The following is a 22,978-nucleotide window of genomic DNA, read 5'->3' as shown; positions in this document are numbered from 1 at the left end:
ATTGTTCTATCCATCTATCTGTCTGTCTGTGTATATAAAATCCATTAGGACTTTTTGTGATGCCACCAACTGTAAACACAATGGTATAGATAAACTTATTAAAATAATTTTCTTTGAAAACATCAGTGCAGTGCAGTTTATGGAGATATGGTTGAATGATGCTGGTGGTTCTGGTTTGTTCAGGGCAGAAGTGATTATACAGAGGTTTGTATTGTGTGAGGAGCAGATCGGTTTTGGAGGGGCAGGGGGGCTTCGTAGCCGGATAAAGCCCTGGAAAATCCCTCTGTTAGAAGAGCTCATGGTGAATTAGGATCGCTGATCTCATCTGTTTTACTCCCTCACTTACACACACACACTCATACACATGCATGCTGAACAAAACAAAATGCTGGCTGGCACTGTGTGGATGTTCTTCATTGTTTATGTGCATGTCTGTGTTATTAATAGCTGCTATGTATGATGTATGCATGTATACTCAAGTGCAAGTGTGGAACACAACACACTACCTCTGTGTGTGTGTGTGTGTGTGTGTGTGTGTGTGTGTGTGTGTGTGTGTGTGTGTGTGTGTGTGTGTGTGTGTGTGTGTGTGTGTGTGTGTGTGTGTGTGTGTGTGTGTGTGTGTGTGTGTGTGTGTGTGTGTGTGTGTGTGTGTGTGTGTGTAAATGTATATAATGTGGAAATGTTCAACATGCTTTCTGTAAGAACACAGAGAAACAATATTACCGTTTATTAAATCATCCCACAAGTACAAGTTGAAATGTGGATCAGAGTCATTTGTAGCAGAGAAAATTTATGCGAGAAAACAAATGCTTTTTGTGTCATGCCAGGAAACGTATTATAGTTATAGTTTAAATAGTTTATAAATTACAGTTTGATATCAAGTACAGTAATAGTTTAAGAATCCCATTATTCATAAATCTGAAAGTCAACTTTTTCTCCAAATGATAAACAAAGTAAATCTTGAGAACACAATTATATTTATTGCCACTAAAGATATAATGACACAATATTAACAAACACACTGACATAATAGCGATAAAATGAAATTCACACTGAAATTCTGACGTTATTTGGTTAACGGTGGATTTTGAAGAAAAGTATTTATAGTCTACACTTTATTTTGATGGTCCACTTTAGACATTCTACTAACTATAAGTAACTTGTAGTAGACTGATAGGGTTAGTAGAATAAGTTGACATGTAATTGCAAAGATAGTCAGTAGAATGTCTGTTGGGGAGCAAAAAAATTAAGTGTTTCCATATTGAATATTATTGAAGCAAAATCGCAAGCTCAAGCCACACAGGCAAATGTTTGGCACTTTTATAACTATCCATGTTCAAGCTGCGGGTTTTGTACAAACAGTTTTCATTTTTCATAGACTACTTAAGATAGTAGGCAGTGCAGCTTCTGATCCACAATAGAATATTCGATGAAAATATTTTCATTCAGTATTTACAGGTTTTTAAGGAAATATGTGGTAACATTTTCCACTTGATCGTCCTTATTTGTGAAACACGAGCAGGACAAACGTCTGTGTAAATGATTCTTAAATCTGTTCTCAATAACTTGCGTGGTGCAATTATGGTTATGAAGAAATGACACAAAATTTGTTCTGGTCATGTTTCACGAATAACACCCAGCGACTGGTTGTTTGTGAGATTGACGAAATGTAAAAAAAAACTGAATCTGAATCTGGTCAGTTGAATCTGAGCTTAGCTGTGCTCCAGTTTGTTGCTTTGCTTGTTTCTCATGGCGCTCTGTGTGACGGTGGACAGGGATGATCGAGACACGCTGGCCGTCTCCACGATCTCAATGTCCTTACAGGTCAAACAAGCCACCAGCTTCTGTCTGGACGCACTGGGGGCGAAAATAAACTCGTGGGATAGTCCAGCCAGGACTGCACCTAATATTGGCCCGATCCAGTAGACCTGAACACAAGAGGAAGCAGATAAACCGCCTTTTTATTTTTAAAGTGGTAAAAACATAAAATAACCTATTCATCTCCCTATTTGTGTTCTAGCAATGCAATTTCAGAGATGTTTCAGGGTTTGGACTGCAGAAGTGAACAACAGCAGGGGACACGTCTGGAGACAAATATTGCTTTTACTTTCCTACTTGCTCCAAAAGCAAAAAAATCCACAACTTTTTTTGTAAGAAAAAGTTTTCTAGATGTTAATTGCGGAACTGTGTAATTTCCGTTTGTATTAATTAGTACTAACTAGTCAACAGAGCTGCTTGAAATAGCTGTTTAACTTACCCAGTGGTGTTCCCAATATCCAAGTATTATAGCGGGACCAAGGGAGCGAGCCGGATTCAAGCTGGCACCAGAAAACCTCCCCTGAAATCCACACACGTGCATTTAAAAATAATAATAATTATGTGTATTTACAATAATACATGCAGAGGGAGGACAGCACAATGGGATCATTATTCATCAAAATAATCATTAAAAATAGCTGTCAAATGGACAATAGATTCAGTGTTCATGTAGTTTGACTGGTAGTTCACTATGTTTAAGTCATAAGGGATGTACATACACTACTGTTCAAAAGTTTGGGCTCAGTAATTTTTTATGTTTTTGAAAGAAGTCTCTTCTGCTCATCAAGGCTGCATTTAATTGATCAAAAATACAGTAAAAACAGCAAAATTGTGAAAAAAGATTTCATTTTGAAATAAGTGTTTTCTATTGGAATATAAAATGTAATTTATTCCTGTTAAATTACCGTCACACAGAGCGCCATGAGAAACAAGCAAAGCAACAAACTGGAGCACAGCTAAGCTCAGATTCAACTGACCAGATTCAGATTCAGTTTTTTTTATATTAAAAAAGCAGAATTTTCAGCATCATTACTCCAGACTTCAGTGTCACATGATCCTTCAGAAATCATTCTGATATGATGCTCAAGAAACATTTATTATTTTTATCAATTTTGAAAACAGTATTTTTGTGTGAAACAGTGATACTTTTCATTCAGGATTCTGTGATGAATAGAAAGTTAAAAAGAACAGCATTTATTTGAAATATAAATCTTTTGTAACATTATAAATGTCTTTACTGTGAATTTTTATCAACTTAATGCATCCTTGCAGAATAAAAGTATTAATTTCTTACAGCAATAAAGATTGCAGTGGTTACAGCAAACCCAATGGCTAAGTTTCCAGGTTCGTTTATTTCTCTCCTGCGTTGATCTTCCACAGAAAATACGGTGAAGCCCAGGACAAACGTGGCAAGCATCTCCATCACGAGAGCTTGACCTGCGTTCATGTCCACTGGGACCTGAACGAGAAGGAAATGAGACGGACGTTTTAGTTTTGTTTTGTAACACTGAGTGTTATGTTGATTCTCTATGGACTAGAAAGTAAGTGCAAAACATCTTTAAACAGCACATTTCTAAACACAGCCCTTACAAAAAAGAAGTTTATTCAAGTGTGCTATTAGTATACTTCTTTTAAACTAAAAATAATGTACTTTCAGTCGACTTTTTATGTACTTCTCAGAAATATACTTAAAATTAAATGTAAGTGTACTATACTGACAGAAAAGTCCAAGTATATTTGGCCTATATCTTTTGATCAATATATACTTAGTATAATTAAGTATTCTAAGTATACTTGGCTTGTAGGAGTTTACTCTTTTGATTGAGTTGCCTATTAAATACTTTTTCATATACACTGTAAAAAATGATATGTTAAGTTATGACAACACATGTTTTTACATTGCTTTAACTCATCAAAATGAGTAAAAGCAATTGTCAACTTTTTTATAAGTTATACAAGATTCAACTAATTTTTTAAGTCAGTTTAATGTTATTTAAGTTTAAATGACTTAAACATCCAGGTTGATTGTACATAAAAATAAGGCAGCAACTTTTTTAGTGTACTTTACATACTGTCTTATAAACTTGCATTGTTTAAAAATATTGATTTATTTTAAATTGTATATTTTTCTATATTTTTCATATACTAAAGAAATGTGCTACAAGTATTTAACTAGTAAACTATAAGTATATCTATATGTTCACTTGAAGTATAGTTGCAGTACAAACAAACAATGTAGTTGTAAACTAGTTGTGTACTCAAAGTTTTCTACTGTTACACTCAAAGTATACTTAAAAGTATTCTATTATACACTAAAAAGTGGGTCAATTTTAATCATTTTGAAACAGTACGCTTACAAAGTATACTTCTAGTACATTGATTAGCATACTTAAAAATAAACATGAATTTTTCTTAAGTATACTTAATAAAATTAACTTGATGTATACTTGTGTTTTGTAAGGGAGGCCTGCAGTATGAATCTGTTCAAGTACCCTTTTAGAAAGGACATTAGAAGTTCATGTCAACATACTAAATAGGCCTCCTCATGTTGTTATTTGAGAGACTGTTTAATTTCTATTCAAAATGGGAGGTTTGGTCATGCAACAACATACTTGTCCAACAAACACAGTTGCAACTCCTTCCCTACCCTAATCATTAACCCTGTAAAACGGGCTATGAAACAATAGTCAGAAAAATCGGTTATTTTTTTTTAATTGAACATATAGAAAAATTGATTTTGAAAAAATTGTTGGGGGGGGCCGAACAAAGTCCATCCACCTCCTCCATGTGGCGTCGGCTGGGCAACATGGGCTCTTGGCACTCGGCGAACGGTGGCACTGGCTTCCCGAATGGGTTGGGGCGTTGGAGTAGCAACCCGTCCCCCGTAAAAAACCTTAACCGCTACGGAAACAACAAGAGAAGAAACATTACATAAGAATGGCCGGAACTCGGATTTTATGATGACGACGGATCAAACTGGAAATGGTGTCCAGAGTCTGATGCGGAATTCGATCTTCTCCACCAGAAACATCACCCGAATAGGCACTTGGAACGTCAGGACCCTATTCCGGTCTGGACGACTGGCCCAGCTATTGCGGGAGTTAATCGACAACTACAAGTTGGACGTCTTGGGCATCAGCGAGATGCGTTGGACCGGTAGTGACCACATGGTCAGCGACGGCAAGGTGGTTATCTACTCGGGTCACGAAGACAAACACGAGCGCGACGTTGGGCTTATCCTCGGCAAGCGGGCTGCTGCGGCCATGATTGGATGGAAGCCCGTCAGTGACCGCATCATCACCGCTCGATTCCACTTCCCGCACGTTAAGACCACCATTGTGCAAGTGTACTGAAGCCGCAACGGATGTTGAGAAGGACGCCTTCTTCGAGCAGCTGCAAGACACTTTCAATACCATTCCCAGCCATGATCTCAAGCTACTAATTGGAGATTTAAATGCCTTACTTGGAGGAGATCGAAGAGGCTTCGAGTAGATTGTTGGTCCCTTTTCATCCACCGACGAGACCGATGACAACGGCGAGCGATTCCATCTTTTTTGCAGTCTTAATGGCCTCTTCATCGGCAACACCATCTTTCAACACAAGGCCATTCACAAGAAGACCTGGAGGGCAACTGGAGGTCGCTTCTCTAATGAGATCGACTACATCTGCATCAACCGGCTATGGAGAAAGTCGTTGCAAGACGTGTGTGTGTACCGAGCAGCAGATGTTGTATCTGACCATTTCCTGCTGCGAGGGACCCTCCAGTTGAAGCTCAAGCCACAGAAACGTCCGCAGCCCATACACCCATTTGCAGTGGAGAAGTTAAAGGAACCCCCAAGTCGTCACCGGATTCACCCTCCACATTCATATAAAGAGCAGTGGATTCAGGACCGGACATGAGCTATCATCGATGAGCAAAAGGAGGCGAAGAAGTGACACAAGCAGGCCTGCTCGGAAGATCAGCTGAACATCGCAGCACGGCGATACGCTTAATTGGACCGAGAGGTTAAGAGGAGCTGCAGAGCCGATAAGAAGAAATTACTGGAGAACAAAGGCATCGAAGCTCAGGAAGCCGCCGATGGGAACGATACCAAGACCCTGTATCTCATCGTGCGTGAGCTGACTGGAGCTCGAAGTAGCTCAAGCATCCCAATCAAGGATAAACACGGGAAACTACTTCTAAGCAAAGAAGAGCAGGACGCCCGTTGGATCGAGCTCTTCCAAGAAACCCTGAACCAGTCAGAACCAACATCCACCTACGATTTCAACAGTGAGCCAGGGCAGCCCGAACTCGAGGTCAACATCGGCGATATCACCACTACAGAGGTCAATGCGGCAATCAAAGCGCTCAAGAGGAGTAAAACTGCTGGACTGGACAAGATATCCCCAGAGCTTTTGAAGTACAGCAGGCCAGTGATCGCCCAAAAGCTGGTTGAGGCGTGCAACAGCTGTTGGCAGTCTGAGACTGTCCCTAATGATTGGCGAAAGGGCGTCATTGTTAAGCTGCCGAAGAAGGGGAACCCATCTGACTGTGGGAACTGGAGAGGCATCACCTTGCTCTTAGTGCCTGGGAAAGTCCTTTGCAGTGTCATGCTGCGACGCCTGTGGGGCGGCTGTTGATCGACGCTGGCGTGACAACTAGGCTGGATTTCGAGGAGGAAGGTCATGCAGTTAACAGATATTCACCCTCCGTGATATCATTGAGCAGTCCATCAAGGTCAAGCGGTCCCTTTCCATCAAATTTATCGACTTCAAGAAGGCCTTTGATAGTGTCCATCGGGATTCGCTGTGGTGTATTCTTCACCTGTATGGCGTCCCACCACGATTCATCGCCATTTTCAAGAACCTATATTTGAACTCCAGTTGCGCGATCAAGACCAAAACTGGGACCACCGACTTCTTTAATATCGTGACCGGCGTCCGGCAGGGATGCATTCTATCGCCGCTCCTCTTCTTGATCGTGGTCGACTTTGTCATGGCGAAGGCGATGGACGGACCCGGTTATGGGATCCCATGGACTGACTAATCACGCCTGACCGACCTGGATTTTGCTGACGATAGTGCACTGCTCGTGGAGACGAGGAAATCCCTTGGACGTATGACCTCCTCTTTGGACAGGGAATCGGGCAAAGTTGGGTTGAAGATCAGCGGAGAGAAGACCAAGGTCATGCAGGTCCACTTGCTACCAACACCCACCATGATCCCGATCCATCTAGTGCAGCAGCAGCTGGAAGACGACGTCACCCAGTTCACTTACCTTGGGAGCCTAAATAAAAATGATGGTGTCTCGGAGGCGGATGTGATCTGTCGCATTGGCAAGGCATCAGCAGTGTTCTACCACCTGCGGCCCATCTGGACATCGAGTACCATCAGCCTGACCATCAAACTGCGTCTGTACACAACCATCGTCCTGCCTACTGTCACCTATGGCAGCGAGACGTGGAAGGTCAGAGTGGCTGTCATCCGTAAGGTTGACGTATTTCATCAGCGGTGTCTACGACGTATCCTTGGAATTAGCAATCTAGACCACATCACCAACGTGCACAGACTGAGCATCATCATCGCCGAACAGAGACTACGATTGGCCGGCCATGTTCTGCGAATGGCCCGGCACTGGATTACGAGCCGCGCCATGTATTGGGAACCTCTAGATGCCAAGCTTGGACGTGGACAACCCAAGACCAACTGGAGGTCCACGTTCAAAGATGACTTGAAGCGATTCGGCATCAGCTGGGTGGAAGCTGAGGACCATGCGTCTGATCGTGCGCAGTGGAGAGCTCTCGTTGCCTTATATGCTAGACAGCATGAGCAGGACTAAGGTCTAAGGTAAGTGAGAATATGAAGCTCATACTTGAGGACGAAAATTCACCATAATATTATTCAGAGGCCCAAAATTCACAGAAATATTCAATTTGCTGCAGTTGCTGATATTTATATGGACAAAAAAGAGAGATGAAATTCTGATAGCTTGTAATGTAAATCAATGAGATCTTTTTAACAAAATAGAAGATACTTACATAAACTGCATATATACAGTATATATAATTTTAGTTTTATGATCAAAGCTCTGAAGTTTTTACTGTGGAGGTATAAACATATAATGCAATACAATGATGATCGAGAGATGAACAAATAAACGTCCCTCAAAAGCCTGATGGATCAATATTTGATAAATGTTAAGGTTTTCTAAAGAATGATGTTTGAATAATCAAGTAAACCGAAGTTGCTTCATTCCAGTAAGTGTTCGTCTTGAAATATTAATAACAATATAAAATGTATTCTTATGTTTACTTAAAATCAGTCATAACATTTCACAGCTGTAAAACATACATGTATCACGACCTGAAGGGGGCTTTTTACAATTATACTAAAAGGCCTTTTAATTTCTAACAAAGAATAAACTATAAACCAGACAACATAAGTTATTGAAATTTGTGTACAAGAAGTTGTGATCATGTTGATCATCTAGAGGCCTTAGAAACACATGTATCAAATATGAAACAGTAAGCTTTATAGAGTTAACAAGCCCTAAAATCAGTAGGAGATTTCAGGTTGAAAAATAAAAGCTTAACAATAAAGTCTGACTGGTGGATGTGGATGTTGTTTCATGACCAACAGGTTCAGTATGTGGGTCTGAACATGTCCTATATTTGGTGAAAGCCTCTGCACCTTGTTGATGTAGTTCTGTGCGGTGGACTTCAGGGGCAGCGACAGGTACATGAGGCCCGTGGCGAGGATCCCCCCTAAACACTGGGCCACCAGATACACCAGCGCCCTGAACACATCCACCTTACGCGTGGCCAAGAGCGCCACAGTCACTGCAGGATTGACCTAAAAACAACAGGACACTCTTACTTTCACTTAAATCACCCATCCCACAGATTATTTTACTTGCTCTTACCAAAGCCTACTATGGGATGAATTTAGTCTCAAAATAATTAACATGTTAAGAAACATATGTTTCATTAATAAGTTGTGTACTAAATTTGGGGCTTCAATATCACTTACTTAAACCACATTAAGCGTCTTAAAGGGATAGTTCACCCAAAAATGAAAATTAGCCCATGATTTACTCACCCTGAAGCCAACCTAGGTGTATATGACATTCTTCTTTCAGACGAATATAATCAGAGTTATATATAAAAAATGTCCAGGCTCCTCCAAGCTTTATAATGTGAGTGAATGGGTATATTTTTTTGGAAGTCCATCAAAGCGCATCCATCCATGATTAAAGTGCTCCACATGGCTGTGGCGGGTTAATAAAGGCCTGCTGAAGTGAAGCGATGCGTTCGTGTAAGAAAAATATCCATATTTAAAACTTCATTGACTAAAATAACTAGATTCCGGCAGACGGCCGTACGCAAGTCCCACCCTACATTTGCTCTTGTTCCAGAAGCCGTTTCACTAAGATATGTCACAATAGGGAATAAAAGACTATCGAAACTTCTGCTTCATATAATACTTTATGGTATTATTATAGGGTATTATTATAGGGTTTTGTGATTTCTGGGAATCAGATGACATGCCATTGTTAACACCACCAGATTTTCCATTTGAGTTAACAAATAAATAAATAAATCAGTTAATTACCTGAGCCCCACTGATTTCACCAAAGCAATATCCCAGAACCACAGTTGCCATACCGGCAGCCAGTGCGGGGTAGATGGGCCCCGGGGAGGCCCCGTCCGGCCCCGGCACTAAAGAGCCCAACACAGCAGATACAAAGATCAGGGAACCAAGAAGCTCTGCCAGAATCCCCTGCCAAAACTGACGGCTCCTCAGCTCCTGGTGTGAATCAAACGGCAAAAATAAAGCAAATAACTGACGTTAAAACTGTGATGAATCAGTAACCAGTAAATAACTTTTTAAATAGCTCATTTAATTTAAATATATTTTTTTTTTTACAAAATAAGATGACAGTAATTTACAGGATTAAAACGTCCATGCACAGAGACAGCAAACTGTTTTAAATAAACATACACTATTAAAAACTACTGAATAAAATGAGACACTAATTAAATAAACACAGAAAATAAAGGGACAAAAAAAAACATAAAGAAAAAAAGTCATCAATTCAAATTTATACACAGTAAAAAATGATATGATCAATAAGTTGACAACATACATTTTTACACTGCTTTAACTTTTTTATAAGTAACACAAGATTCAACTCATTTTATGTAATTTAAGCTGAAATGACTTAAACATTCAAGTTGATTGTACTTAAAAATTTAAGGCAGCAACTTTTTTACAGTAGTGATTTTATAATTTTATATATATATATATATATAGTTACATATAAAATGTAATATGATATAATGTAATATAATTTATGTTTTGTGACGATGCAAGCAAGTCAATAAATAGAAGTATTTTTTGTGTCACCATACATTTATTCCATGGTTAAAAGTGGAAAGACAATGAACTAAAATCAACTGACACAATAGATATCACAGAAATTTTTTAGATTGCATTTCATCATAAGTTCACCCTAAAACCTGATCTTTTATGCAAACACAGCAAATTGGACGCAAATTGAACTGAATCTCCAGCAACCAATCAATGACTGTGTTTTATTTGTCCTTACCTCTTTTATTGCCATTCCAAGTCTGATCTTGTACAATCCGTCCGTCCGTCCGTCAGTCAGTCGGTCAGTCTGTCTGTCCTGATGTGTGTGTGTGTGTGTGTATGTGTGTGTGTGTGTGTTTGAGGGCACGGGCTGCGATGGAAGGGTGTCTTCTGTCAGAAAGAGGCTAATTAATTCCAGTGGAGGAGACTACAGGAGGCCCGGGCACAAAGGGATCACCCCTCCCTTTCTCCCGCTAAATGCTTAGCAGTGCTGACAAACCTCCACAGCTGCTCAACATGCATCATAAACATCCACTTCAGTCGGGCACGTGAAGCTTTAATGCTGTAGAACAACGACCCTCGGTCGCTCGTATTCACCAGAGACACTGGCTGAAAGAGAGCAACTTCAACCACTAGTTTAAGGAGTGAGGGTTTGAGTGTTGTTTGGTTTATCATTATCTGCCACTGTTGGGTTTCGGTGCCAACATCCTTTAATTATAAACGAGAGAATGTGCACACATATATTATCCATCGTTTCTCTCCTTTCATCATCCTACTTGTGAAGTCCTGTGATGATTGTCATAGCGACAGCCTGATTCAGTTGCCATGACACCTATTATGATGCGGCAGAGCTAGACGGCTCTTTAAAGTGGCCCGTTTTAGATGAGCTAAACATGCAATCGGGACCTTTTATTGGCCTTTAAACACGGTCAGAAAAAAGGTATAGCGCTGTCACTGGGGCACTACTCTAAGGTACCAAAGCGAAAAGGTATTAATATGTGCTTTTAAAGTACTAACATGTACCTTTAAGGTACTAATATTTACCATTTAGGTAAGGTAAAAAGGTACAAATTTTAAGTAAGGTACAAATATGTACCTTTTCACTTTTGTACCTTAGGGTACTGCCCCAGTGGCAGCGCTGTAACTTTTTTTCTGAGAGTGAATACACGTTCAAGTTAGGCTCATTCAAACTGGATAGGCCTAATACAGCTTCACTGAAATGTTTCATTTCTAGCATTTTATTACAGACACACATGAAACATTCAATTAAATATGACTAATTGATATCTGCAGTCTTTAGCCTCCTTGTTAACGCCGGAGACCCGGGTTCGAGGCTGCACAGAGCGGGGCAGTTGCCTAGAGTTGAAGAATGTTCAACTTTGGGTTAAACGCAACACTCATCACTGTCACTTTTTACCCAGCCGTCCAATCACAGAGGAGGAGGGGCGGGACTAATAGCACACCGACCAACCGTCACATTCTGCTTGTACAACGTCAACAGATGAAAACATCAAGCATGACAACAGAACAAAATAATTTAAAACAAGAGCCAGAGAAAATACTTTACATTGTATCAACATTTTTATAAAGAAACAACACAAACCCAATAGGATATTCCCATTGGCATTTGCAAAAAATAAGCTCAGAAACCAGCAAAAGTTCATGATTCTTGCACGTTTTGTTCATCATGACAATCTCCTCAAATAAACACGACTTTTCTTAAGCCTAAATACAATCGGCAGAAGCTATAAATGAACTCCACCATGGTCACATGACTTTTTCATGTCTGGAGATTGTGACGGCCATGACAGGGTCTTGATCCGGTGGTCCTTCATCCACACTTTGACTGGCCTTGGCTGTGTGGATTATAGCGTCGTTCTGCAGGGGAAAACAGTCCTTTGATTTGGGGAACATTGTCACAGCAGAAGGAAGCATGTTTTCTTCCAGGACAACCTTGTATGTGGATTGAGTCGCACGTCCTTCACAAAGACAGACCGTGTCATGTCCATCGCAATCTCCAGACCTGAACCCCGCTGAAAACCTCTGGAATGTAAGCAAGAGGGTCACCAGCCATTTAATAAAGGCAATCTGCTAGATTTTTTTCCAGGAGTGGCATAAAGCCGCCCAACAGCAATGTGACCGACTGATAGGGAACATGCCAAGATGCATTAAAGCTGTGATGTGAAATCAGGGTTATTTCACCAAATATAGATTTCTGAACTCTAAGTTAAAACAATAGTTTTGTGTTGTATAAACTTGTTTTCTTTGCATTATTCGAGGTCTGAATTATTTATTTTTTTGTTATTCTGACCAGTCATTTCTGCAAATAAATTCTCTAAATGACAATATTTTTATTTGAAATTTGGAAGAAATGTTGTCACTAGTTTGTAGAATAAATAAAAAATTTCGTTTTACTCAAACAGATACATAACAATAAATCCAGAGAAACTGCAAATTTTGCAGTGGTCTCTTAATTTTTTCCAGAGCTGTATATTTCTTTTGATTTTGGGTTGAATAATGACCTTGACAGGTTTAATGAGATTCAAGGTCAGTGATCAAGTGTAAGGAAAATGTGCAAACAAACATGAAACAGTTGTTCATTTGCAGCCTCTCAACATTTATCTCAACACATTTCCGGGCGGCCCTCTAGATTTGAATATGGTTTGCTTACAGTGGCTGATTACAGGTCAGAGTAAAAGTTGAACTTCTGAGACAAGATCAAGGTCAACACTGACTTGGAGAGGTCGGGGGGAAGAGAGAGTGGGTGTGCGTCCCGCCTGTAATCCACTTCATGCTGGTGGTTTGTGGAGCTGTGATCCCCTCTTTTGTGAACCTAAACCCGGCGTAGGCCAGCGAGGGGAGGTCGACTTGACAGTGTAGAAACCTTTTTTCTCCATTCTCCACACTCAGAATGCTGACACCAACAGTTACACACACACACAAACAGCACATCAAACTGCCAGCTAAGGATTACTAGAAAAGAGCAGGACAGAAATGGGTAGAACAGGGTTAGGAAAGGTAAAGTTAGAGTAGAGCAGAGGTCTTCATCCCTGATCCCGGGGGTATTCCAGTCCTTCGAAAGGATGCGGACTCTGAATTGGGACACAGCAAAAGAGATTTCTACACTGGCCTCAAAATATTTGGACACTTAAAGGAACACACCAACTTTTTGGGACTTTAGCTTATTCACCGTATCCCCCAGAGTTAGATAAGTCCATACATACCTTTTTCATCTCCGTGCGTGCCGTAACTCTGTCTGACGCAACCACCGCTAGCCTAGCTTAGCACAAAGACTGGAGGTAAACGGCTCCAGCTAGCATACTGCTCCCAATAAGTGACCAAATAATGCCAACATTTTCCTATTTACATGTTGTGATTTGTGTAGTCACAGCGTGTACGAATAACAAGGTCACATGAGACACAGCCATCTTCTAACCATATACATACTGGGAACTATATTCTCAGAAGGCGAAGCACTGCTACTTCTGCGGAGTGATTTACTCCAACTCTGAGCGAACTCTCTGCTCCTCACCACGGGGCTTCTCAAGTGCTGCGAGCAAATCACTCCGCTGAAGTAGCAGTGCTTCGCCTTCTGAGAATATAGTTCCCAGTATGTATACGGTATGTATAGTTCTCCCTACACATATCTGAGTGAAACGGCTGTTGGAATAAGAGGGCTGGGCTCAATTGATTGTATGTTTGTGGTTTGCTATTGGTCGACAGTGGCGGTTCTAGCTCATATGGCGCTCTGGGCGAACTTCCCCTTCTGTAGTTGAAAATTCTTGTAATTTTAATTTTAAAAGTGTTTGTTTTCTAGAAGATGCCAGGAATCTTCCACTAATCCATGGCACATTTTTCATGTTATCATCATGAATGAAACTGAGAAATGTAGATCTTCTTTAAAGAGAATTTCACCAAAAATGTTGCCGTTTTATTTAAATGTGTATTTCAATTATTACAAATTGAGGCAAAAAATGTAATTAAAAAAATACCAGAAATCCCCCAAAACTGCACAACTGTACAGTACAAACACTAATAAACTGAGTGATATTAAGTTTGTTTAAAAAAAATAAAATAAATACATTGTTACAAAATCAAAATTTTCTGCCTGGTTATGTAAGCTAGTTGGACACAAAAAGGAATAGACCTACAGCATAACACAAGTGACATATAGCCTATTTTATTAAAATATTAATATCATAGTCGTAACGAGATGAGTGATATAGTTGCATACATCCCTATGTTTTTTTGTACGTTTCCCCTCTTCTTTTCCCCACTTCTCCCGCATTTTCTAATGACATCACCTCAGGTCTCCCTACTGGAAGCCTGACGTCAACCACCCCACCCCTCCTTAATTTAAGATTATGAGGCACTTGAATTAAAAAAGATGATGAGCATGGATAGGCCTAAATCATTTACAATAATTACTGCAATGTTCCATAAAAAACAAGATTTGTCCATTTTGAAGACATTAAAACAAGGTATTTGTCTCCCTAAATGGAAGTCATTGATTTTGATTTTTTTTGCCTAAAATATGAATACTCAATACTCATATCTGCTATTATGTGTATTTTTCAGGGTCATCACTAAAATTCACAGGACAATATATTTAGGTCCTATACCAAGGAGCTGGACCCATGATAATTAGAAAGTGTACAGAAAAGTGATTTTTCCCCCAAATGATATAAAGCAAATACAGTAATACTTCCAGAGACAGAAAGGGGGACGGTCCAGGCCCAGCTGGGACAGACAGCATCCTGACCTTCAGCATGTGCTGCAGACACACACACACACACACTGGGGATCTGTGCGACACAAAGCGTGCAGATACACTCCGACCACCTGCTGCTCGAGCCTGTGATGCTGCACTACCAACACGACAACACACGGGTTTCTATGCCACAGACTCTCTGCTCAAAATAGCTAATACACAACGTTCCCACTCCGTCAAGCCCAGTTGCTGAAAAACTTGTCATGATGTTAATCCCGTGGTAACTGTCCTAAAATCTCCACTCCAAAATATTAATAACAGATTTTCTTACCAACCTCGGTGACTCAATCAATAGCAATCATAACATCAGTCAATCGCAGCTTTCGGAAACCAGCAGTAGTGCCATTCACAAAATACTGTGTCGTCACTATATTAAAGAAGATACTTATAGATGCTTTTACAAGTGTGTGTATATATTTATTCACAGAAAAACATCTATCACGACCCTGAAGTGGGACGTTTTTACAGTTATAGTAATAGGTCATTTCCTTGGCATGTAGAAGATTGTGTACAACAGAGGTTTTTTTCAGTAAAGTTGATCATCAAGAGCTCGTGTCCTTTTACATCACACACACACACTGACAGATGTCAAAAACGTTCAGCCTTTTATGTTCAATCCGGAGTCAGACAATGATGGAGAGACTCAAGAAGTGACAACATGTAGAATGCAACAGGACATTTCTGAATGGTTAGTTGATGAATTCATGTAGCTTAATTATGTGGAGTTATCTTCTAGTCATTGATTAGCATATTCTCTCATGATAATCTATCGGGATATCGGGGGCGGGGTTTATGTAAATTTAAGGGTTAGTGATGTCACCCGTGAAGAAGCTCATTGTAGTTCCTACCAGCTGTTTGTTGTAATCCTTAAAAAGCGATTTCTGTAAAAGAAAATATCTCCCTTTGCTCTGAACTTTGAGCGTCGTAACTTTGCAGATGTGGTTTATGCTCAAACAGCAAAATTACACTAACTAAAGTTACAAAAGTGAAATCATATTCAACCACCCCTTTAACTTTTATATATAAAGCAACCTCAGACTCAAGGCAGTGGTGATGTTTAGAGTATTCATGCTTGTGTGATATCTTAAATATACAAACGTCATTACCAGACACTATAGGCCTACAGATAATAAACACATTAAGGAGACCAGATGTTCGTCTACTAGATGTTTTATTTCTGTTACAGTACATTCTACAGGTGCACGCGTGTTACATTACCTTGAAACAACATGGTCATTTAATGTCGCCTCTTAAAAACGATATATTGGTCCTAAAAATATAGAAAGGAACAAATTTAAAGTCACAAAAACTGTACATTATTAAAAATTCACTAACACCACATTTGGTTGAATGTTCTAGTACTGTCTTCAGGTTTTCCATCTGTAAAAAAAAAAGAAATTAGGAGAAGCAAATATGTCCCTTTTTGTACGAGGAGGAACAGAGTGAACGGTGCATCTCCTGCTGCGCACGTTGAGTTCAGTGTATGAATGAACATGAATAGTGTGCTCTACTGCGCTCCTCTACTCAGTGTATCCTGCTTTGGAATAATAAGGGGAAGCAATGAAAACGCTCAGATACCACAAATCCTTATGGGTCAGTTCAACCACTAATAATGCAAGGCATTTTCATTTGAAAAAGCATGGTTACAATATCCTTTTTGATGGAGTTGGTCCAGGTTCAAACAATCACACACACATCATTAAAACACATAAAACAGTCTAAACATCTGAGGATGGATCAAGGGTTTTTAACAAATCATCATGTTCATGAAAACCAGGAGCAAACCGGATCCAGTCATACTGTCCTGAAGAGACAGGGAAGAAAATAAGCGGCGCTAAACCAACCTATACTGTCATAAGTACGTACATATCCTTTCCATATAAACCAATATCAATACGACCTAACGTTTTTATCCCCCCACAGACAATAGTCATACACCAAGCAAAAGCTTTGAAAATGGCTATCTAGCTAGCGGAGCTTATAAATCAAGTTAAAACCGGCCTAAATGATTCTGCTATTGGCATTACGTCAGATTTTATCATGAACGAACACTGATTTTCTGGGTTTAGGGGGCATGACAGAGAAAGAAAAAAAAATCCTTAGTAAAAGATGGCAAACCTCCAGTTCAAAAGACCAATTTTCTACAAGCAAAAGACGTGATGAGTTACACGTGATATAGCATGTTTACTGGCCGTTTCATGAGTCACCTATACATCTCTCTACGACATGTCTGTACAGATTCACTACAGTCTATTGCTATTAAATAATCCCAACTATTTTTTTTTTCTGTCTTTAAGTGTATATATAGTATATAATAAAAAATATACTGAGGAAAATTGCTTCTAGTCTCGAAAGCACGTTACGTTACATTTTCAATCAAGGGGACACGCGTGGTCCACGAGCAGTACGTTAAGGAGCAGAAGGCGAAACAGTGAGAACGTCCTGATAGAGGTGTGTCTGTGACACGTGACATCAAGTGTGACCCAATCAAGTCCTGTAGAAGTACTTCGACCCCCAAAGGAGTGACGGATGAAAGTGAAGAAAGATGAGAAGTTTGTACGCCGTAACACCAGTTGATAAAGAAATGTTTGAACCTTAAATCAAGGTGGGTTGGGAGGGGGGGGGGCAAAAACAGATACTTGTAAAACAAACAGAACAAATTTATACATATATCTACATGTGTATGCATACATAGGACTGGAGGGCTCTCCAGAAAGAGTTTTTAGTAGTAACGGGCCTCATCGGAGGAGCGTGGAGCTCCTCCCATGCAGCAGAGGGCAGCGTCTCTATTTGTCCTTGTTCTCGTAAAACTCTGCCCATCGGCTCTCGAAGAAGCGGCGCATGGAGTGGCCGGCCTTGCCCACGTCTGACGTGTCCTCGTTGAAGAGTTCGCAGTTGTTGAAAACCAGATGAGCGTCGGCAGCAAACTCCTCACAGCTGCAGTACCTGAGAGACACGGGTGTGTAAGATCTTTTAGTCTATGCTTTTTTCAGTTGATGCCTGAACAAAACTTTTGCTAAACATTATACACCCAAACATAATGTCAAATACAGAGTCTGACTCAACTATAAGTTAATTTTTCTTTGACATGCATTAACATCGGTCCAATTACTGGTAAATTGGACATTTAAGAACTAATAAATGATTGAGGAACAGTTTGAATATTAGTTCACTAAAATTAATTTATAAATAAATTCAATTAATAATATAAATTGAATAAAAAATGTGAATACAATAAAATATAGCTGCGAGAAGCAATTGTCGGGGTTCAAGCTGTTTAATGCCTTTAAGCACATGCGTAAAAAGATATGTTTTATTTAGCAAGCCTGTTACCATCTCAATCATAGAAATGTTCATTTACAGCCAATATAGGCAGTTTACCATAGGAAAGATACGGATTTAAAGTTTTTTAACAGTTATAGCCCCACCCATGGTCTGATCTTTATAAAAGTTTGCATGCTTGTTTAAAAATCACGTTGCATGTTCTCACTTATTTTCATGAAGTTTTGAGTTTTCATTTAGGCTTTTGGGTAAGACTTTTTAAATGAAACTTTAAATTACTCTGCTATAGCTATCCAAAGGACAAAGTAACTATTGACCTAGAGAGTCCCGAGAATTGTGTCGCAGTGATTTTAATCGAGGTTCATCCAAAAACCTAGGACTAGTTCGCCAAAGTTGTTTTTTTAAATAATCTCCCAATATGTAAGGAATGATTCTATGGACGGCGTCGGTCCTAGAGGCAAAGATGCTCAGAATGAGGAGTCAAACAGGCCAGCGAATTTCGTTTCGATCAGCCTCCGATTAACCTCGTCTCATAGGTGCTCAAATTTCATTGGCCGATGGCGGAAACTTTTTTTGAGGTATGTCAATGTATGCATAGACAATCATGGCACCTCGACACTGCATGCCAATTTTCAAGTCAATCGGACTAACGGTGAAGTAGTTATAGCCATTTTCATGTTTTTTTTACTGTTATAACGCCACCAATTTCCTGTTATAGTGTCCTTTATCACACGACCACAGCATGAGCTCTTACATGTGTGCTGAGTTTGGTGAAACTATCTCATTCCATTCATGAGTTATTTGTTTTACCTGTTTATCTGTTAGTAAAAGTGGCTCCTCCCACTGGGAACGTTGTGGCGGCCCTTAGGGACTGTGAACTGAAATTTCAACTTTTTTTGGTAACTATTGATATTCAAACTCCAGAGAATCGGGCCAAAAACCTAGGACTAGATCGCAAAATTAAGTTTAAAAAAAAAAATCTAAAATACCCGAAAATTTCCAGGCATGCATTTTGTCCGCCTTGAGCCGATATAAGACATTTGAACTAGGGCCGTAACGACGCGTCGACGTCATCGATTACGTCGACTATGAAAATACGTCGACACGCATGAAATGCGTCGACGCGTCACATTAATTATTTACGTTTAAATATCGAGTAATGGCGGCTTCTGCTCCCTCTCATGGTGAAAATGACAGACCACGATCATCCAAAGTATGGGAATACTTTAAACTACGGCCGAACAGAAAGGTGCTTTGTCACTATGCAAACTATTCCCCATTCGGCGACGATAAAATGGACTTTAATTTATAACTTAAACTTAAATCTGTTAATGCAGCTTTCAGTGCATTTGCCAGTTTTTAAAAGTTGTGTATGCACTCCCGCGGGACCCACGATCTGATGGCCGAGTGCGGCGCGGGAATATAGATCTGATGGCCGAGTGCGGGCGTGGGCGGTAATGCACTCGTGTGTGTGCTGGTTGCGGGAGAATAAAACGATTTGCGGGACTCCCGCAAAATAGAATTATCTATAAATTGAACATCTAAAAACTAATAAATTGTCATTCATCTGTTGCACAAAAGCAACAAGAACAACTAAAACAAAATAGAAACGATTTACAGGCCACAGTCTCTATCTATTTATAACATGTTTGCAGCGTTGAACAATGTAGCCAATCACAGACATATGTGTTGATTTCTTGAACGCCAATCAGATGCATTTAAGATAGAATCCCCTCACCGCTCAAAATGGACTTTGTTCAGTGCTGAATTCTGCATACTGGCAAATCATCTGATTATAGCAAACAAAGTGTAGATATTATGAAAGATTCACTGTGCAGCCAGTTTCATTTATAATAACAGAGATTTGTGAGATCGCGATGAACTGAGATGTCAGCTTTTTAGGAATTATTAAGGGAGAAATCCATCCCGCGCAGATGTCTAATGTAGACTTTAAAAACAAACGACTAACATTATATTTAACAGTAGCCTAGGCTGCAATCTAGTGTATGTGAACCTTTTTGCTGATAAACAAAAGTGCATTTTCGGACAAGTTAATTGAGTAAATCATACTCCCACTACGGTAATTAATAACAGACTATAGTAAAAACATTTCCTAAATAGGCCTGTGTATCTTACATTTTATGAAATAGTACCATTAGTTAAAAATAGTTTAAAATGCTTCCTGTTCGCATATTTCATAATAAAATGACACTTACCCGTTCTGAAATAAAAAATGTTTTTGTCATCATTCATAGATTTCATGTTAAAATAATATACAGATGCACTACCCTCTTCAAAATACAGCTGATATATTGTTGTACTTATTTATTGGAAAGTTTGCCAATGGATAAATCAGCTAATCCCAAAAACAATCATTAGATTAACCGGAAAAATAATCGTTAGATTAGTCGACTAACCGAAGAAATAATCGATAGATTAATCGACAACAAAAATAATCGTTAGATGCAGCCCTAATTTGAACCTACGCCTAACGGTTTAGGAATTATGAGCCATTTTGTACTTTTGACCGCTTTAGCGCCCCCGTCAGGCTGATCAGGGCGGGCCTTGGTGACGTTGTAGGCGGTGTGAGTACTACCAGCCATCAAAGTTTCAAGTCTCTACGACTAACGGTTTCTAGGGTTTCAGCACTGCACACTTGAACCCCTAATAAATAAATTCAATTAAACAAATGGTCAATTTGTGACCGTTTGGCCAAAACGGTCAAAAATGGCCAAAATGGCCCCTCACGATTCAACACTGCTGTATAGGGGTGGAACGGATTCGCAGTTGATACGTACGGATCAGGCCCCACGGTTCGGCACGCACGCGATTTGCGGCTTAACTGCTAAATTTAACCATCATAGATTGAAAGTTTATAATTTGGACGGGTTTCGTCTTGCCAATTTACACATTCAAACAATTGTAAATGCAGAAGAGGCGAAAGTCGGGACTCACCCACTGAGTGAGTGTGAGAGAGAGAGAGAGAGAGAGAGAGAGAGAGAGAGAGAGAGAGAGAGAGAGAGAGAAAGAAAGAAAGAAAGAAAGAAAGAAAGAAAGAAAGAGAGAAAGAAAGAAAGAAAGAGAGAAAGAAAGAGAGAAAGAAAGAAAGAGAGAGAGAAAGAGAGAGAAACAAAGAAAGAAAGAAAGAAAGAAAGGTGGAGAGAAAGAAAGAAAGAAAGAAAGAAAGAAAGAAAGAGAGAGAAAGAAAGAAAGAAAGAAAGAAAGAAAGAAAGAAAGAAAGAAAGAGAGAAAGAAAGAGAGAAAGAAAGAAAGAGAGAGAGAAAGAGAGAGAAACAAAGAAAGAAAGAAAGAAAGAAAGGGAGAGAAAGAAAGAAAGAAAGAAAGAAAGAAAGAAAGAGAGAGAAAGAAAGAAAGAAAGAAAGAAAGAAAGAAAGAAAGAAAGAAAGAAAGAAAAAGAAAGAAAGAAAGAAAGAAAGAAAGAAAGAGAAAGAAAGAAAGAAAGAAAGAAAGAAAGAAAGAAAGAAAGAAAGAAAGAAAGAAAGAAAGAAAGAAAGAAAGAAAGAAAGAAAGAAAGAAAGAGAGAAAGAAAGAAAGAAAGAAAGAAAGAAAGAAAGAGAGAAAGAAAGAAAGAAAGAAAGAAAGAAAGAAAGAAAGAAAGAAAGAAAGAGAAAGAAAGAAAGAAAGAAAAAGAAAGAAAGAAAGAAAGAAAGAAAGAGAAAGAAAGAAAGAAGAAGAGAGAAAGAGAGAAAGAGAGAAAGAAGAAGAAAGAAAGAAAGAAAGAAAGAAAGAAAGAGAAAGAAAGAGAGAAAGAAAGAAAGAAAGAAAGAAAGAAAGAGAGAAAGAAAGAAAGAAAGAAAGGCGTTTCAGACAGCGTTCGAATACCGAATTGATTCCTCTTTCGTGTTTCCTTGCCCTTGAACTGACACATAAACATATGTATAAATACCCGTCTCTGCAAGTATTCTCTTGTTAATGTCATAAGTGAACAGTTGATAAAGATACCGTAAGATACCATACTCAAAGATATGCGAGTTGAACAGTTTTGAAAACGAACGTTAAGGGTTGTTTTAAGGGCATGTTTGTGCATGGCCATAGACTCCCATTCTAAAGCGGTCAAAGGCGAGTCTAAAATAGTCAAAAAGTTGAGCCAGGAACCATTGTCAAAATTTCTTTGTCCACCACTTGTTCATCCAAAACAAACTACAAAATAGACTCAAAGTGTTAAATACCGGAATTGTCCTTTAATTTCTGCAGTGAACAAAGTGTTATTTTACATTTAGGCTTAATTATTAAATTCTGTACCTGAATACTACTGTTAGACTCTGTAACTCTGTCAGTATTCATCTCTGCTTGTAATTTGTGTAGTTGTTCTTATTTTATTACTGACTGTTCACTTATTTTTAATAATGTGTGAATTTGATCAGTTCGGCTAGTAGTTTTTGATGTAGTATGGAAGAACTTCAAGTTTGCTTTAAGTAATAAATGAAAAGCAAAGTTACACCACCCCCCTTTTTTTTTTTTTCTGATCCGATCCGTTGCTCAAAAAACGTAAATGATCTGAACCGTGAATTTTGTGATGCGTTCCACCACTGCTGTAATGTTGTGATTGGTAGATTCCCTCTTACCCTCCCTGTAGAAGTCTTTCCCTCATGGTGAGGAAGTCCATGGGGTTTTTGATGATGCGTCGGTAGCCAGGCACCTGGCGGGGGTTGACCGGCTCCAGGAAAGGCCAGGCGTCTGAGTGAGCCTCCATTTCCATCAGAATGATCCTACAGCACATCAAACAGCTCGTCATTA

General features: G+C 39.3%; 2 protein-coding genes across 2 annotated transcripts in view; both read right to left on the bottom strand.

The window, feature by feature from the left end:
- Positions 1-484: 484 nt before the first annotated feature.
- Positions 485-11,228, bottom strand: LOC309481527 (aquaporin-4). The gene is made up of 6 exons (XM_082146492.1): positions 10,406-11,228; positions 9,409-9,603; positions 8,488-8,649; positions 3,113-3,277; positions 2,258-2,338; positions 485-1,928 (listed from the first exon to the last, which is right to left on the bottom strand). Exons 1-6 carry the CDS (start codon positions 10,418-10,420, stop codon positions 1,713-1,715), a joined length of 834 nt encoding a protein of 277 aa, XP_082002618.1. The 5' UTR covers positions 10,421-11,228; the 3' UTR covers positions 485-1,712.
- Positions 11,229-16,092: 4,864 nt separating this feature from the next.
- baz2a (bromodomain adjacent to zinc finger domain, 2A) overlaps positions 16,093-22,978 on the bottom strand; it is a 43,006-nt gene continuing 36,120 nt past the window's right edge. The window contains exon 30 of the mRNA XM_082144958.1: positions 16,093-17,884. Coding sequence (XP_082001084.1) covers positions 17,725-17,884 — 160 coding nt within the window. The 3' untranslated portion in view covers positions 16,093-17,724. The remainder of the gene's footprint in view (positions 17,885-22,978) is intronic.

The sequence above is a fragment of the Leuciscus leuciscus genome (assembly GCF_965113295.1).
Source record: "Leuciscus leuciscus genome assembly, chromosome: 18".
NCBI lineage: Eukaryota > Metazoa > Chordata > Actinopteri > Cypriniformes > Leuciscidae > Leuciscus > Leuciscus leuciscus.
The sequence above is the reverse complement of the archived record's forward strand: the minus strand, read 5'-3'. Positions and strand labels throughout refer to the sequence as shown.

Coding starts and splice junctions, on each gene's coding strand:
- LOC309481527 (XM_082146492.1), bottom strand. Junction 2,339..3,112: donor CCACTGCAATCTTTATTGCT/GTAAGAAATTAA, acceptor TGTGGATTTCAG/GGGAGGTTTTCTGGTGCCAG. Junction 1,929..2,257: donor GATATTGGGAACACCACTGG/GTAAGTTAAACA, acceptor TCTTGTGTTCAG/GTCTACTGGATCGGGCCAAT.